This window comes from Myotis nattereri (assembly GCF_964212035.1).
Source record: "Myotis nattereri genome assembly, chromosome: 17".
Taxonomy (NCBI): Eukaryota; Metazoa; Chordata; class Mammalia; order Chiroptera; family Vespertilionidae; genus Myotis; species Myotis nattereri.
The window spans coordinates 51,598,016-51,615,538 of NC_138092.1; the positions used below are offsets into that span (position 1 = coordinate 51,598,016).

The 17,523-nt window shown below is 53.4% G+C and overlaps 1 protein-coding gene across 1 annotated transcript in view; it reads right to left on the reverse strand.

Moving 5' to 3' along the window:
- The window catches only part of CNGB3 (cyclic nucleotide gated channel subunit beta 3), a gene marked incomplete at both ends in the record, with an annotated part of 113,793 nt that overhangs the window by 12,801 nt on the left and 83,469 nt on the right, over positions 1-17,523 (reverse strand). Inside the window, 2 exons of the mRNA XM_081111518.1 lie at positions 1,412-1,495; positions 15,489-15,586. Coding sequence (XP_080967644.1) covers positions 1,412-1,495; positions 15,489-15,586 — 182 coding nt within the window. The remainder of the gene's footprint in view (positions 1-1,411; positions 1,496-15,488; positions 15,587-17,523) is intronic.

Consider the following 17,523-nt stretch of genomic DNA (forward strand, 5'->3'; position numbering starts at 1 on the left):
CCGCACCAACTGGGCAAGACTCATCTGGGAGCTTTTAAAAGCTTGATATGTGGGTCCCACCAGACCAGCCGAGTGCTGGGGCTGGTGAGTCTGCTGTCACTGGGCGAACAGCCTGGCAGTGGACTGAGTCCTGGAGGACAAGAACAACCCTTTTATTTGATTTTTTCACTGCTGTTTGTCCCCAGAACCCAGCACAGTGCCTGGCTCATCGTATTCCAAACACTTAATGAGTTGCACTGACTAAACAATACTGAGGCTTTCGAGCTGGTGACTCACTGTCTTTTCTGCACGCTCTGCTCTGCAGACCAGCCCTGCTCCCTGCCCCAGCGCACAAGCTCTCCTCTCTCTGGAGTGCCATTTCCTCCTGGTTCGTGCCAATTCCTCCTTCCGGACTTAGCTTGAGAGTCATGTTCTCCAGGAAGTTCTGCCCGTGGGACTGTGTCCTCAGCGCCTGAGCTTCCTCCCACGCAGCGCTCACAGGTGACTCGGGACGCAGTGCTCCTCGCCGCACTCGCCGGGAGCTCCGGGGTCGGGGGTCGGGGATCGCTCTCATGTCTCTGAACTCCTCATTTCCTCTACTTTTCATGTTGGTTATTGTCTTGACTATGGATTTAGTCTCTCGAGACATAAAACCCAAGGTCATCATTCCTTCCCCCCACCTCACATTCGTCTTCAGAGATGTAGGAAAATGCTCCTTGTAGAGTTAAATGCCGGCACACATTTGGAAATTGATCATGACGGTCATAGACTGAAATAGGATGCAGCTCTGAAAACAAGGCTGTAGAAGATGGAAATATGTAAAATGTTCGTGTAATATGCTACGTGACAGGACAAGCTTCAAACATAAGTACAGTGTGACGCCAGGTCTCTGAAACTACCCCTCAAGCAGTGTAACAAGACAGGCCGACCCACAGGACAGCGGTTGTTTCTGGTGGTGGAATTCCTGTCTTGGTGCTTTCATATGTTTTCCTTTTAAAAAATAATGAACATGGAGCATTTTTCATGAAAAGCACAGTAACATTTTTAAAATGTTTATTTTTAAGTTAATTATCACTCACTGGAGGAGCTAAAGGGGAGTAGATGACAGCTTGTGGACGACAGGAGAGGGCAGGCCCACCCTTCATCTCCAGCTTTCCCTCCTCTTTAAGGATTTGGAATCAATGGGTGTGATGCTTGATGGTTACGTTCGTAAAAGGCAACTTTTCGGACGACCCATCTATGTCCTGCAGGTGCTGACATCCGAGTCATGTCCCGGGTTGAGCTCGGAGAGCACTGCTGTTGTCAGAGCTGTCTGCCGTCACTATTGCTGGGCCACGGCCGCCCGGGCAAATTCACACCCAGCTCCTGACTATGTCTGAGCTCCTCCATGTACCCAGTTACCTGCCGTGCGCGTGACGAATAGCACACTCACCTTTCTGCAGACAAAGTCGCCAGGTAAGCAGACGGTGGACCTCAACCTGAGCAGCAGGTCATGAAGCATCTGGGTGTCACAGCCCTGCAGAGGAAAGCGAGAGAGAAAAGCAGTTCTTGTCGCCGCAGCTACAAGGCCAGGATTCCACAGGACGCGAAAATGCAATGGGAGTGATGAGCAACAGATGACTCTGTGTTGACACTAAAATATTAGTTGCCAGTGGATGTGGGCTTTTCTTGACCCAGAATTTAGGACACAAACTAAAGCTATGGTACAGCAAGAGTTTGGGTGCTGGTCGATAGATTTGGGCTTCGATCCTGTCTCCAGCCTCTATTACTGCCTAACCGCCCGTGCCCTCAGTTTCCTGATCTGTGAAATGAGGTGGAAATAATACTTACCTCATAATGGCAAAATTTTACTCCTGCAAAACCTAGTGCTTCATTGATGATAGCTACTCATGATTGTGATAATAATTATTAGTAGCAATTAAGACTTTCATATATCAAAATCTTGGCTGAATTTTTTTCTTGTAACATTTCATACTATTGTCAGATATTATTGCAAGTCTGATGTCTTCCTTTCCTAACTCAATTATCATCACCTCAAAGGTAGGATAATAGACACAAAGTCACTGATCTGGGGGTGGTGACTGTTCGGATGGACCTTGTTAGTGTAAGACACAGGCTTGTGCTGGAATAACTGCCCGGATGTGATCTCTGCCCACAGAATTGTAACTGATCGAATGACAGGCTAAATGAAAGCCTGTAGGTGCCTCCACAGCCTCCCCTTCTGTGGTGCTTTGAATCTCTTGCTTTCCCAGACCTTTTACTCTCTCACCCCGGGAGCCGCCTGCACAGCAGCTTCCTGCACAGCAGCTTCCTGCTGCGGCAGGTCCTGCCCCCCGTGGGGGTCCTGCCCCCCGTGGGGGTCCTGCCCACCCGTGGGAGTCCTGCCCACCCATGGGGGGTCCTGCCCCCCGTGGGGGTCCTGCCCACCTGTAGGGGGTCCTGCCCCCCGTGGGGGGTCCTGCCCACCCGTAGGGGGTCCTGCCCCCCGTGGGAGTCCTGCCCACCCGTGGGGGTCCTGCCCCCCGTGGGGGGTGTTCTTTTGCAGGGAGCTGAGAAGTAGGGGAAGGAGAAGCGGGCTGTGCCTGTCTGTGGCGGTTCTGATTCCCTTCGCAGTCACGTTCTCTGTAACAATGTCAGTGACAACCAGCTGGCCTAGATCCATATGAAGTTCCGACCTCGGGGTTGCTTGACAGATAAGGAAAGTTAATAATTTGTGATCGAAGTAACTTCAAGTAGCCATTGGTGAGAAGCATTCAGATGAACTGACTGTAGCTTCTGGTGATCCGGATAGAAAAATGCCAGGGCCACCAGGCAGCCGCCTCAATCTGCCCAGCCAGCATGGCGAGGGGACGGAGGGGCTGCCGAGAGCAGTGGGAGATGGAAGCGGCACGCCTGGGGGGATGCTGTCAGGGAGCAGGGCCGCTGTGACTGGCGGTGGAAGCGAGTCCTGTCACAAGGCGCCCGGGGTGAACATGTAACACTTTCGAGAGGGGCGTTCGCTGCTGCCTGGGCCGCGGTGGGAGCGCTGGGAGCATCTGGGCACACATGGCGTCATTCGAGGGCGAGTAGGACAGATACAGATATTGAAGATCTGTAGGTTCGGATACCCTAGAGTGGCTAAGAGTAATAAGCCAGGTCCCTCCTCTCTCTGTAGACATAGATATGACTGAACTCAACAATGTGCTCTGCACAAAAGCTGCAGCTCACCGTCCATACGACTGCAACTCTGAAAACCACGCAAAACACTATGGCGGTCACTGACGTTGACATGGACACAAAGTAAAATGACAAAACGGGGATTGGAAGGGCGCCCTAAAAATCATCGTGGTGGGGTGCAGGGAGGAGGATGGGTCTGGGAGAAGCACCGATGAGACTCCAACTTAATTTTTGTCAACCGTATCAGGAATAAAGTAAAACATGCATGGGGGATTGTCTGCAGGCACCAACCCCCTTTTCGGAGGATTGCGTTGTCTTTCTTCTCTCCTTCAGGGGCCACTGGCAGGAAGCGCTGGCAAGGTCCGCAGGAAGCGTTAGCCACCAGGGGCCACGCCTGCCGCAGAGGAGCCTTCCTCATAGCAGACCCGCCAGCTTTCCGCTCACAGCAGCTGTCCTCGGGGGAAACACTGGAACCACTCTAAATAGGAATTTTTGTTAACTGCACATAACATTTGCATTGCATTCACTGGTTTCTTGCTTCTTCCGAACTGTGATAAAGACTTACAGTTTAAATTTCACCGGTTAAGTGACTGGGCCGCGGTGGGCCGGGGCGGGGGCGGGGGCGGGGGGGGGGTGTGTGTGTAGGGGGGGTCACCGCTCCCCTTCTCACCGGCCCTCAGGCCGGTGGAACGGAGTTTGTGTTGTGAAGTCGTTATGTGTTGAGTGGTTCGGAAACAATCACATTTCCCCTCCCAGGAAATGATGATTTTCTTGGAACACATGTTGCTCCATTGCTGGGTGACTAAACCGCCCCACCTGGTTCGCTTCCTGCGCGGATGCCCCTCCGTTTGCTGCGCAGGTGTCAGCGGGGCCACCCCAAGGACAGAAGGCAGGGCACGGCCACTGTGGCCCCAGTGTCCCCTTTCCTACAGAGGGAGAGGGGCTGCGTAAGAGTCAACGGTAAAGCTGTAGGAACACATAACATTTGCATCGCGTTCACTAGTTTCTTGCTTCTTCCGAACTCCCTGTGATGCCTCGAATTAGTTAACGTGGTCACCCCCTCTGCTTTTTATTTATTTTATTTTTAAATTTGTTTTTATTGTTGAGAGCATTACAGATGTCCCCCTTTGTAGAGGGTCCCCCAGGGAAGACACATGGGCATGCTTCCTAAAATATTGTCAGTGAGCCTAAGGTGGCTGGCAGAGCCGAGCCTTGGATACACATCTAACCAAGATGGATGTGTCCTCGGCATGGACGCTTCTCTTTGCTGCCCAGGTGCCGGGGAGTGGGTTTTATTATTGTAAATCCAGCCAAGCACTAGGAATGAATAGGACCCGCCTCCCTCTGACTGGCCCCGCCCTGTGGGAGGGGCCCTGAGGCGGAGCCACGCCCTCAGGTTCCTGACTGCTCCTCCTGCCCACCAGTCAGGCCCACCCAGAACTGACGTAACTTCCTGGTATTTGGGTATAAATTAAACAGGGTTCTGGTGCTGGCGCTCGGTTCATCTACCAGAGGGCAGACGCCACACCCAGGCCCAGCTTTTCCCTCTATTTCTGTCTCAGTCCCGTTTTTCATTCTTCCTTAGCCCTCGTCACATTCTAATCAAGATTCTTGGACCCCCGCGTTCTCTCCTTCGGCGCTGGTCGAGAGAACGTACCCCCATACCCCTTCTCCCCCCTTGGCCCCTCCACTGTTCCTGCCCCACCCAGGCCTTCACCACACTATTGTCTGTGCCCACGGGCTGTGCACGAATCGCTGCTCTTTAGCCGAGGGAACCTCGGACAGGAAGCCGGACTGTTTCCCTAGGATCACAGGTGCAATGGGTGCCAGAGGAAGAGCATGGAGAGAGGGAGAGAAGGACAGAGAGGGGGAGAGAGGGGGAGATGGGGGCGGGGAGCTCCTCAGGGCAGGTTTGTGTTCGTCACTCCTGTATCCCCAGGTCTCGCAGGGCTGGGGGCCCGCTAGGCACCAAGTGACTGGTCTGATGTAAGGAATGAAACTGTCAGCTGCCATCCCGCTCTCAGCAGGGGACCCGGTGCCGTGTAAACACTGCGATGGTGCAGATGGGAACAAGAATTCTGGAGACTTGAATGGAGTTGGGAGAAATTCTATTTTTATTCAAAACATAAGCTATAGGTTAGATGGTAGTTGCTATATCAGGAAGTTCTTTTCATAACGGCAAGCTCCGAGCACGACTGTAGAGCTGGTAAAATGGACCTGTAGGACTTCTCCGTTTCCAGGCTCATCCCTGCTTCTTTGAAAGGGGAGTTACCAGTAATTTATAATTCGCGGGATGTAAGTCACTCCCAGGGACAAACAGGGACTCGGGACGTGCTCTGCTCCACCCGGAGCTCCAGGCCCATGGAGCCCTGGTGGGCGGGCCCAGGCAGGCATCCGCCCCAGCTGGCCATTGCCGAGGCCACGCTGTGTGGGAGCAGCGCCGACGGGGAGAAGGAATTTGCAAAGTAGATAATGCCAGGCTTCCGAGTCCTGAGCGACTCGGGACCCAGGTGCACCTCGGTGCAGAGCGGAGGTCGCCGTTAGCGGACTTGGAGGACGGGACCCACCCACCGAGATGCTGTCCTATTTATCTGAGTCCTCCGGCCGTGGGTGGGTGTGGGGCGCCCTCCAGCGCTCGGACGGGCAGGGGAATGGAGCGCACTGTAATAGCCATTGCTCAGGGTACCCCAAAGCCCAGCAGCAGCACTCATCCTGCCAAAGCGAAGCTGGTAGGACTGGACGCAGGGGCCCCCCTCCGGCTCAGGCCTCCGGCGTGTGGGCGCGTCTGCCTGGGAGGCCGGACTCATTCCCCCCACGACGAGGTCTTTCCGGGCTCCGTGCTCCGGGTCCCAGCGCAGACCCCGGTGGAGGCGCTGTGCCCGGGGGTGCGGTGGGCACCGCCTTCCTGTGGGCACCAGCCTCGGGTCTGTTGGGCGGCTTTCCTACAGGACGCGGTTTCAATCCCAGCCACGAGGCGGCGCAACAGACCGTTCATGCCCTTTTCTCCCTCTTCTGGCAGCTTCCTCTAGTCTAGAGGCAAAATGTGCTTCTCCCAGCATTTAATTTCATAAAACATTTACAAATCAAAATTAAAATGATAAATTATCAGAGGGGAGGGGAGTTGCCCAGCCTCCGAGGACGGAACCGCACCTTGCTAGCTTCATACTTGGGCACGCAGTCTGCAAGGAAGAGTCATTTTTAAGAAAAAAAAAAAAGGAAAATATTTTGATTTGACTATTCATTTCTGCGCTTTAGAAACTCTGATGACCCCATGTGCAAGCAGCAAATCTTACTAATTAGCCACAGTTGATTGAAGCAAAATTTTAGTAAAAAATAGGACTCTAATTCTACCTTCTTTGATTAAGAGGAGAAACCCCATGAGCCCAGGGCCTTATCGTGGAGGGACAGTCGGGGTGAGTGCGTTAGGGGTGCGGGAGTGAAGGTAACTGACCGAGTCCGAGCCTGAGGCCACGGCGGGCGGAGCCGGACACCAGGCGAAGCGCGGGCCGAGCCCCCGCCCGCTGCTCGGAGCCCACGCGCGGCCAGCGGCGCGCTCGGTAAAGGCCGCAGCCGGTCCGAGTCCGGCCCTGGGATGGCTCCAGAGGCGGCGCAGCGGTCAGCCCGCAGCCCGTGGCCAGCGGCCGCGTTTCCCGGTTTACACTCGGTCAGCGGCGGGGCTGCTCCCTCCGCCTGCAGCCGGCCTGTCCCTGCAGCTCTGGCCGCGCCGGAGGCCCGGAGCGAGCTCGTGTCCACCTGGCTGCCCGGGACCCCAGCTCATGTCACGGTGCAGGCAGCCTCGGCGGGATGACACTGAGACCCTTGGCCTCCGATGATTTAAAGCCAAGTCCCTCCGTGGTGGGACCTCATCCCGTCAGTGGGAGGCCGGGCGGGAAAGAAGGCTGACCCCGGGAGGAGGGACCTGCTCCCGCCGCCGGCGCCATCCAGCCGGGCGCACCGCCATCCCCGACGGAGGCGCGTCCTCTGTCCCTGCGGAGCGCTGCTGTTTCCCGGGCACCCCCCGCCCCACCCGGGCACCTAAGTCCCGGGAGCACCCGGCGTGCGGGACAGGGAGGCTGGGTGCCGACACCCCCCAGCGGGTCCCGCCCGGGTCCACGGCTGCAGCTGGGCTTGCGTGGCCTTCGCCGGAGCATCGCCCACTCGCGGCTCCACCGCGCTGCGAGCGCATCTCCGGCGGCAGGCGAGGCACGCGCGCAGGGCAGGGCTTTCCAACGGGAATACACACACCGCGGAGCAGCAGTGCGCCTTCGGAGGAACAGGCGGGTTAGCAGGCTCGGCCTCTGGTGCTGGCGGCCGCCCAGGTCCCCGCACCTGCCTCCCCTCCCGCCGCAGTTGGCAAAGCGGGAAACCTGCCGAGATTCAGACGGAGCCCAGGAGCGAAACCCACACTGTCCCTCGGGTCACCCCTCAGGCCTGTGTGGGTCACGCGGTGGCCAGACACCCTGACTCGCCCTAAACCGGAAGAGGGCGACACCGGCCTCCCCCTGGTCTCTCTCCTCCAGCCCTTTCAAGATGGAAGGTTCCTTCTCAGGGAGAATGCAAGGCGTGGAGGTTCTCCCGGCGACCGCCACCCCCCTTCCGGCCTCTGTGGGCAGGAATCCGCGCTGCCCTGTCCCCCCCCACCCCCAGCGGCAGCATTGCCACACCCGCAGCCTGCCCACCGCTGTCCCCACTCATGGCTGCTGACCCCCACCCTCTGGCTCGGAGAACTCCGCCTGCGAACAGGTTAAACCCCACCTGAGCCTCTGCGGAGCCGCCCCTGCCCACGGCGTGCACTGGGCACGGGCCTCATGTGACTCACTCGGAGGCAGCACAACGGGGTGTAAGTTCTGTAACAGAAGCCGCAGGATCACTACCCGCCTATTCCTCCCTAAGCCGTCACACAGTTGTACAAACCACTAAGGTAGCCTGCACACAAATAGGCAGATGCGGTACCTGCATTGCTGCCTCATTTGGCTTTAGGAAAACACACCTTTCATTGGACAGAGTGGAAACGGAATGGCCCTCTGGGCGAACTGCACCTCCAATGGGAAAGTCAGGAAAGAACGGACTTGACTTCATGTGCAGTGCCCGTAAGATGTGACGATTTAACCTTTTCTCCCAATCAGATGTTGCTGACTTTATGGAGTTCCAAAAATATATATATGACAACAAAGGAAAGCTCTGAGGCTGAAAATTGGTAACTTTCCAAATCAGAGAGAATCCCATAAATCACTGGTATAACATTTAAAGGTGTTTTTTTCTTTAAAAAAGAGCCAAGCCTGGCTGGCGTGGCGCAGTGGTTGAGCGTTAACCTATGAACCAGGAGGTCACGGTTTGCTTTCCGGTCAGGACAGTGCCGGGGTTACAGGCTCAATCCACAGTGTGGGGCGTGCGGGAGGCAGCCAATCAATGATTCTCTCTCATCATTGATGTTTCTATCTCTCTCCCTCTTCCTTCCTCTCTAAAAGCAATAAAAATACACATAAAAAAAGAAAAAAGGGCCCATTGTAGTCACTTATTTTCAATTAAGCTAGTTATTAAGGTATACAGTCATTTATATAATTTAAAAATACTGTTAAAGTATGGTGATTACTAGAGGGAAGAGGGTGAGGGGAGGTGGAGGAGGTAAAGGGAGATAAATGGTGATGGAAGATTTGACTTGGGGTGGTGAATTCAATACAATATACAGATGATGTACCACAGAATTACACACCTGAAACCTATATAATTTTATTAACCAACTAGAGGCCCGATACACAAAATTTGTGCAAGAGCAGGCCTTCCTTTCCCCGGCTGCCAGCACCGGACTCCCTCTGGCACCTGGGGCCCGGGCTACCCTTGAAGCCCTGGCTTTGTCTGGAAGGTCATCCAGAAGGACGTCCAGTCTCATTAGCATATTACACTTTTATTGTTATACATGTCACCCCAATAAGTTCAATAAAATAAAATAAAAATACTGTTAAAATAATTTAACCTTGTTGCTTTCATACCATTTTATTTTACCACTAGAGGCCTGGTGCACGAATTGGTGCACAGGTGGGGTCCTTCGGCCTGGCCCAGCGATCAGGGCTGATAGGGGCTGCGGGAGGTTGGCTGGCTGAGGGGAGGAACCGTGGGAGGTTGGCTGGATCGGGAGGTTGACTGTGGGAGTGCACTGACCATCAGGGGGCAGCTCCTACATTGAGCGCCTGTCCCCTCGTGGTCAGTGTGTGTCAGAGCAACTGGTCATTCAGTCACTTAGGCTTTTATATATATAGATAACCTATAGCAATAGACATATTGTCCCATATTTATGTGTTTATTTAAAAATAAATAAGCAAACATTTTATAATATGATGCCTACCTCACTTGTGTGAGAGGCGCTCTCCCATTTTCTCTTGCTTGATATGCTGGTTGGGACCCCGTTACTGGAAGCCATGCCCCCAGAGCCTGCAAAGCTGCCCTTGACAGAGAGAGCTCTGTGCCATCACCGGAGCTCCGTGGAGATCCTCAGCATTTCCACATTTTCTTCAGGCCATTCTTTTTAAAAAATTGAATAATAATTTATATGCAGTGAAATATATAAATTTTAAGGAACAGTTGGCTCAGTTTTGATAAATGCAGACACTGTATAACTTTGCTAGCAAGCCCAAAAATTCCATCACCCACAGAGGTCCTCTTGCCTCTTCCTAGTTGGTCTCCTCTGACCCCCACAAGAAGGAATCATTTATCTGATCTCAGTCATCACAGAACCATCATCTGACCTTCTCCGACCTTGGTCCCAACCCTGATTCTGAGCCCCTTGCTGGAAGATTCTCCAATTTGTTGAAGTCCTTCTTAAAAATTACTATTTGCAATGTGATATGTTAATCCAGATGTAGTTGAAACAATCAAGAAAAATCAATAGTATGTTAAAATTTAGGGCAATATCAACCAAACTCCCAGGCCTAAAAACATTGTAAAACTGACTGTTGCTTTCCTTACAGTTGCACCATTCTAATTTTAGCACAGGCCAGAATTTCATTTTTGTGCTCGCTGAAATTAATCTTGGCTTTGCTTGATGTTCAAAATATTCAGTTAATTTTAAGTTTTGTAATCTAACATATTTTAAACCATTCCTCCTTGCTTTGTGCCATTTGCCAATTTTAAATCACATAGTTTATATCTTCATCAAAATCTTGATGGGAACGAGAGAAGAGAGTCCTGGGAGCCGACCCCACGCCTGTGACCTGTGGGGTCTCGTCTCGGCTGCTCTGAGGAGGGGCTCTGCCGGCCTGCCTACTGCCCACTGCCGTCCCCTTGTCCTGCGTCTTTCTGTCTGGATCACCTCTTCTCTCTGTCCACGCCTCCACCCGAGGGAATGACACCCGTCTAGAGCGGAAACACACATCAACATGTGGATGTGCCAAATCCCTGCTCAGGTGGCCCTCTCCCCCGCTCAGGCGGCTCTCTCCCCTGCACTCAGGTGGCCCTCTCCCCTGTACTCAGGTGGCCCTCTCCCCTGCACTCAGGTGGCCCTCTCCCCTGTACTCAGGTGGTCCTCTCCCCTGTACTCAGGTGGCCCTCTCCCCCGCTCAGGTGGCCCTCTCCCCTGTACTCAGGTGGCCCTCTCCCCTGCACTCAGGTGGCCCTCTCCCCTGCACTCAGGTGGCCCTCTCCCCCGCTCAGGTTGCCCTCTCCCCTGTACTCAGGTGGCCCTCTCCCCTGTACTCAGGTGGCCCTCTCCCCCACTCAGGTGGCCCTCTCCCCTGTACTCAGGTGGCCCTCTCCCCTGCACTCAGGTGGCCCTCTCCCCTGTACTCAGGTGGTCCTCTCCCCTGTACTCAGGTGGCCCTCTCCCCTGTACTCAGGTGGCCCTCTCCCCTGCACTCAGGTGGCCCTCTCCCCTGCACTCAGGTTTGTTATCACCCTACCTCCACGCCATCCTGTCCAAAGTCTGTCACCTTACACCACCTCATCCCATGCAGAGTCTCTCTCCACCTGCTCGCCCTGCACCTTCCTGGTTTGCAAATGCCATCGCTGCTCTTCCTGCTCCTCAGGCTCAGGCGTGGTGGCATCCTGACTCTCCCTGCCCAGCACACAGGCCACCAGCCAATGCCGGGCTCTCCCCTCCAGATCCAGCCAATATTTGGCCATTTATTTCTTTTCTTTTTAAAATATGGAATGCTTCACGAATTTGCGTGCCATCCTTGCGCAGGGGGCCATGCTAATCTTCTCTGTATTGTTCCAGTTTTAGTGTATGTGCTGCCGAAGCGAGAACCATTGGGCTATTTCTGAACAGTTCGGCTCCCAGGGCTCTGGGTGGGGTCTCTGTCACCTCTTGCATAAATGGTCACGGCAACGCCTACTGGGCCTTCCTCGGGCCTGTTTCGCAGGCAGCAGGAAGGATGGCATTTCCCAAACTGCTCTCAGATCGGCCGCCTTCTGCCCAAGGCCTGCAGTGGCCTCACTTCACAGCACCACCCCGTCTGTCTCCACGCCAGCCTCCCCTCTTCCCCATTGCTCTGCCTGGCTCCCGCCTCCCAGCACCAGGCTTCCAGGCTTCCAGCCCTCCTGCCACCTCTCCCCCTTCCTCCCCCGCTCCAGTCTGCAGGGCTCACTGCCCCCTCCCCCCTCCAGTCTGCAGGGCTCACTTCCCCCTCCCCCCTCCAGTCTGCAGGGCTCACTTCCCCCTCCCCCCTCTAGTCTGCAGGGTTCACTCCCACCCCTTCCTCCCTCCCTCTCCAGTCTGCAGGGTTCATTCCCCCCTCTCCTCCCCCTTCCTCCCTCCCTCTCCAGTCTGCAGGGTTCATTCCCCCCTCTCCTCTCCCTTCCTCCCTCCCTCTCCAGTCTGCAGGGTTCATTCTCCCCTCTCCTCTCCCTTCCTCCCTCCCTCTCCAGTCTGCAGGGTTCATTCCCCCCTCTCCTCCCCCTTCCTCCCCCTCTCCAGTCTGCAGGGCCCCTGCCCCACCTCTCCAGTCAGCACTGCATCAGGACCAGCTCCATCCTCCTTCTTCTGAACCTGCTTCCTTTGTTCATGGCACTATGCCCTTCACACATTGCATGTTTATTTTTCATTTTCCTCCTTTGGAGTTTAAGCTCTGCATGTGCTGGTATTTGCTGTAAAATACTGTATTCTCAGTGGCTGAAATAGTCCCAGGAGGTACAAAACACAGCAGGAACTTAATAAATAACTGTGAATGAATTAAGTAGGTGGATCCCACACAGAACCAATTGTTAGGAGAAAAACCTCAAATCCAGTGTACTTTTAAGAAGAGGGTGCTAGGTTCCAGTCAAGATGGCAGCATAGGTAAACTCAGTACTCGCATCTTCCCACACCACACAAAAATTACAACTAAAATACAGAACAGTAATCATTCAGAACCTGCAATCTAACTGAATGGAAGTTCTGCAACTGGGGAATTAAAGAAGAAGCACTGAGACTGGTAGGAGGGGTAGAGATGTGGGGGGAACTGTTGAACCATGGGTCTGACACCCACGTGTGGAAGATTTAAAGTCAGGAAGGAAATTTTGGCTGTGGAAGTTTCCCTGAGGAATGAGGGGGTCCCTGCTCCAAACCAGCCCCTCCCCCTCCCCCCCAGCTCAGGATTCCAGTACCTTGAAGAGAAGTCCCCACAACTTCTGGCTGTAAAAACCAGCGGGGAGTGTGACTTAGTGAATGGAGGCTGCTGGAGTCCCAGGCAGTTCCCCTTAAAGGGCCTGGAATCACTCCCTCAGAGCTCCAGCTTGCAAGGAACCTGGGACATTTGGGGAGGAACTAACTGGCCTGGAATCAGGGCAAGAGCTGGAGGGGCAGCTTTCTCCAAGACAGAGGCCTAGCAGAGGCCACTGTTCCTTTGCTGAGCCCTCCCTGCCACAGAGCTTACAGTCAAGGCTCCATATCTGAATCTCCATCAATCTGGCTCACACTTTTAACCCTGCCTGGTGATTCTCTGAGGCCCTGCCCCTCTCTGCTTGCAGGCTCATCCAAGCCATATCCAGTGGCGTTTCCACACAACTGGCCTTTCTTGCCTCATGCTTCAGACTTTCCTAAAATCTCTCAAACAAGCAGCAGCTGGCCTCAGCATGCTCAGTACCTCTCAGTAAGTGGTCCCAGGCCCAGCTCTGGTGGCAGCCTGCCCTGGTTCATGGCTTGGCCTCTCCTGGGAACCTCCAAGCCCAACATAAGTAGAAGCCATCTGAAGATTGCTTTCTAGCTCAGGCAGGGTACAGTCAGTGGTTGACTTTGTACTTCCCAGTGCACCAGGTGGTCACTTCAACCACATCAGATTACAACTGTACCACCTCCACGAGTGACACAAACTGTAGAGAGCGCCTGGGAAGGCACATGAGCATTTCTTTAATTATTGTCAGCTGAATCCAGTGGCCTTGACAGAGCCACACCCTGGAAACATTCCTTGCCATAGGCAGGTGTTGTCAGCCTGACCTTCAGCTCAGGCTCCAGGGGGTGGGTTTCATGATCTAAATCCAGCCAAGCACCAGGAACAAACACGATGATTATCTGGGCCTACCCAGAAGTGACGATTACAAAGAAGCCACAAGAATGCACATAATCTCCTATGTCTTGGGCTTTAGTAAAACTTCCTGGTATTTTGCTGTATAAAATAAATGCGCTGTATCAGCTCTAGGTCACTGTCTCTCCATCAGAGGACAGCTGTCCCACCCGGCCCCAGCTTTTTCCTTCTATCTCTGTGTCTGTCTCTTCTTTCATTTTCTCAATCCCCAGCTGCCCCTACTCAGGAACCAGACCACTCTCTAGCCACGCTGGATGTGGAACAGAGAGAAATATTTATAACAAACAAGGGGTGGACTGGGTGAGCACCAAAGCCCCCACTGTAACAAGGCCTGCTCCATAGGGTTGGATCCTACACAGCAGCTCTTCCACTGTAGTGCAGCTGATCCCTCCTACTGACTGGCCTGGGGGTTAATTCCTCCTAGTGACACCAACATAAATCAAGGCTCAACTACAATATGACAGTGAACACAGCTCACACAGGGGTGCACCTGGCGTGCCCAGATCAGGTGACAGGGGAGGCTGAGCCACTGGGCCCTCCAGGGCATCTACTACACAAGGCCACTGTACCTAGTTTGGGAGACTTAGCAGATCTACCTAATACATAGAAACAAACACAGAAAAGCAGCAAAATGTGGAGACAAAGAAACATGTCAAAGAGAGTCCCAAACAAGATAAATCCAAAGAGGCCTACACCAAGACATATGATAACTAAAATGCCAAAGGTTAAAGACAAAGAGAGAATCTTAAAAGCAGCAAGGGAAAAACAGTTACCTACAAGGGAGTGCCCATATGACTGTCATCTGATTTCTCAATAGAAACTTTGCAGGCCAGAAGGGAGTGGCAAGAAAATATTCAAAGTGATGAAAAGCAAGGACCTACAACCAAGATTACTCTACTCAGCAAAGCTATCATTTAGAATTGAGGTTCAGATAAAGAGCTTCACAGATAAGAAAAAGCTAAAGGAGTTCATCACCACCAAACCAGTACTACATAAAATATTAAAGGATCTTCTTTAGGAATAAGAAGAGAAAAAAAATCAAGAATAGGAATAATAAAATGGCAGTATATACATATCTATCAACAATTGAATCTAAAATTCAAAATAAATGAACAAGCAGAACAGAAACACAACATTTTTGACAGTTGCCAAATGGGAGGGGTGTGGGGGGATGGGTGAAAAAGGTGAAGGGGTTTAGAAGTACAACTTAGTCATAGCCCATGGACACAGACAATAGACAGGTGGAGGCCTGGGATGGGGTGGGAGCAGGTGGAGGGGGACAGAGGGGGGAAAATGGGGGACATCTGTAATTCTCTCAACAATAAAATAAATTAAAAAATAAAATATATCAAGGTAAAAAAGAGGGCGCCAAAATGAAAAACATTCAAAAAGTTAAAACCTTGCTCTGCATTTTTATAGCCTCTAAATTAGAATTGGGCATCCAAAAGTTTCGCTCAGGAGCACCTGTAACAGCAGACAGAGCAGGCAGGGCTCTCTGATCGCCAGGCCCTGCAGAGGAAGCCTGGGCCACCTGTCGAGGCCCACACACACCCAACAACACAAGCGGAGGATGGAGATGGAGCAGCAGACACACGCAGAGTCTGACGGTATTTAAATGGTGCAGGAAGAGCCTGAGGAAGTCTTTCTCTTTGGCCCTTCAGGAGAGAGAGGCTTCCAAAGAATAAGGCATCTGCTGAGGGGAGACCCAGCGTTTATTTGACTCTAGTTCCACATAAATCCTCCAGATCATTTTGATTTTGTTAACACGCAGGGAGAAAACCATAAATATTGCGTACAGCAAGAGCTTAGACTTTACGAGAAACAGTGATGGTGCCTTTCTACCTGTCGCAAAGCACTTGCCTTGAACAGGTCGATGTTGCTGAGGACGCTGAAGTTCATGTCCACGGCGAGGGCTGACTGCATGGCGGCGGGCAGGGCCTCGAGCAGGTCCGACTCGTCTTGGTAAAGGTGAACACATCCACCCACAGGGTAGAATAGTTAATGGAAAACATCAGCCAAATATGAGGGAAAACAAAACTGAACAAAATGCCAACTCTTTCTCTAAGTAGAGAGTGGCATCAAATTCTATGCTCATGACGCCTACTGGCCACACTGCCCAGCCCAGTGGCACCATGACCTTACTGTGGACGATGTAACAGTTCTGAATAAACCAGAACCTGTGTTTGCTGAAACTTTAAATGCAGTTTAGTGGCCACGGGGCAACGGCTAGTGAACAGACAGGCGTGGGTGGGATAGTCTAGTTCCTGTTGTCTGAGCCTGAGGATCAGGCAGCGCAGGGGTGGGCGGGTGATGGCAACCTCTACAGGCGCCTGAAGGCTCAGGGCTCTGTCCTCCTTATGTGACCCTGTGGCAATCCCAAGGGTACGCTCTCATCCCTGCTCTGCGGAAAGAGGGAACAGAACAGAACAATGCTCAGAGGCTGCTCAGAGGCATCGCTGGGGGTGGCTCCGGGGAACGGGACCTAAAGAAGAAATGTGCCGACGAAATTCCAGTTACTGCTGTTTCCTTGCTTATCCACTCCGTGAAGAACGTGGAAATATGGACAGGTTCCTACCTGTGAATGAAATGATGGGCTGGTAGAACGTTCCATAAACAAAACCACCTACTCTCGTGTGTAGTATGCTACCAGTTTCTGAGAGTTATCGTTTTTGACGTTTTCTTATAACCATTTAGAACAATCGCTGTGTTATATCCTTATATTGCTTCCAGTGTTGGTTCTAAATATGAAGACCCCTTCTATAAAGCATAGCCCTTGTCTTGGGAGGCTTGTGTCCCGTTCCCCAGGCGGGAGCGGCGCCCCCGAGAAGAGAGGGGAGCTGCCGGCAACCGCACTTCCCCCAGAGGGAGGGGGTGGTCTCGGCCTTCAGATTCAGGGAGAGGCTCTTCGGGCAGAGGGGGAGGGAGAGCAGTGTCCTACTCTAACCAGCGGCTCTTACCTGCTCCCAAGAACCTCTGATGGAGAATCGCAGTGTGATTTGCACTTAAACACCTTTTTTGCTTCTCAGTGGCACTAACTCCCCCCTTTTATAGGGGAGGGAACAAACTAAGAGTTGAATCTGGTTATTGTCAACGAGCACATCACCTTCTGCTTTATGTCGTCTCGTCATGACTGTGACGCAGCATCCGGCTAACAGTCGCCCAGGACCTCGCGGGTCTCTGCGAGGCGGTGCCCTGCGCTGCTGCCCGGAGCTGGTTTGAGTGCTGCGCTCAGAGGAGGCAGCGGTGGCCCAGGGCCCCCAGGGGCCACGCAGGGATCTGCTGGCTCTTGAGCCCTTGGCCAGCGTTTTCGGTTGGGGGCCCCCATTCCCTGTGTCCTAAGTGGGGTTGAAGGCACCCAATTTCCCAAATGCTATGAGGCAATGCGGGGGCACCTGTCCCCGGCTGCTGCGGAATAAAATCAGTGTTTCTCTGCCGGGATCTGCAGAACCAGTAAGCAGGGCTGGGTAGTTACGAAAAAACACACAAAGGCCCTGGCCCGTCAGTGGCACTTAGAGGTCACTGAGCTGTTTCCCAACCTCCTGCTGCAAGCCGGTGGCTTCCCCGCGGCCCCCTGCACGCCCGTCACAGGACCTGGTGGGGCATGTAGGAACTTGCCCCGCTCACCCAGCATCCTCCGAGAGTGCCCGCTTTCCCAGCATCCTCTCAGAGTGCCTCGCTTACCCAGCATCCTCCAAGAGTGCCCGCTTACCCAGCATCCTCCAAGAGTGCCTCGCTTACCCAGCATCCTCCAAGAGTGCCCGCTTACCCAGCATCCTCCAAGAGTGCCCGCTTACCCAGCATCCTCCAAGAGTGCCTCGCTTACCCAGCATCCTCCAAGAGTGCCCGCTTACCCAGCATCCTCCAAGAGTGCCCGCTTACCCAGCATCCTCCAAGA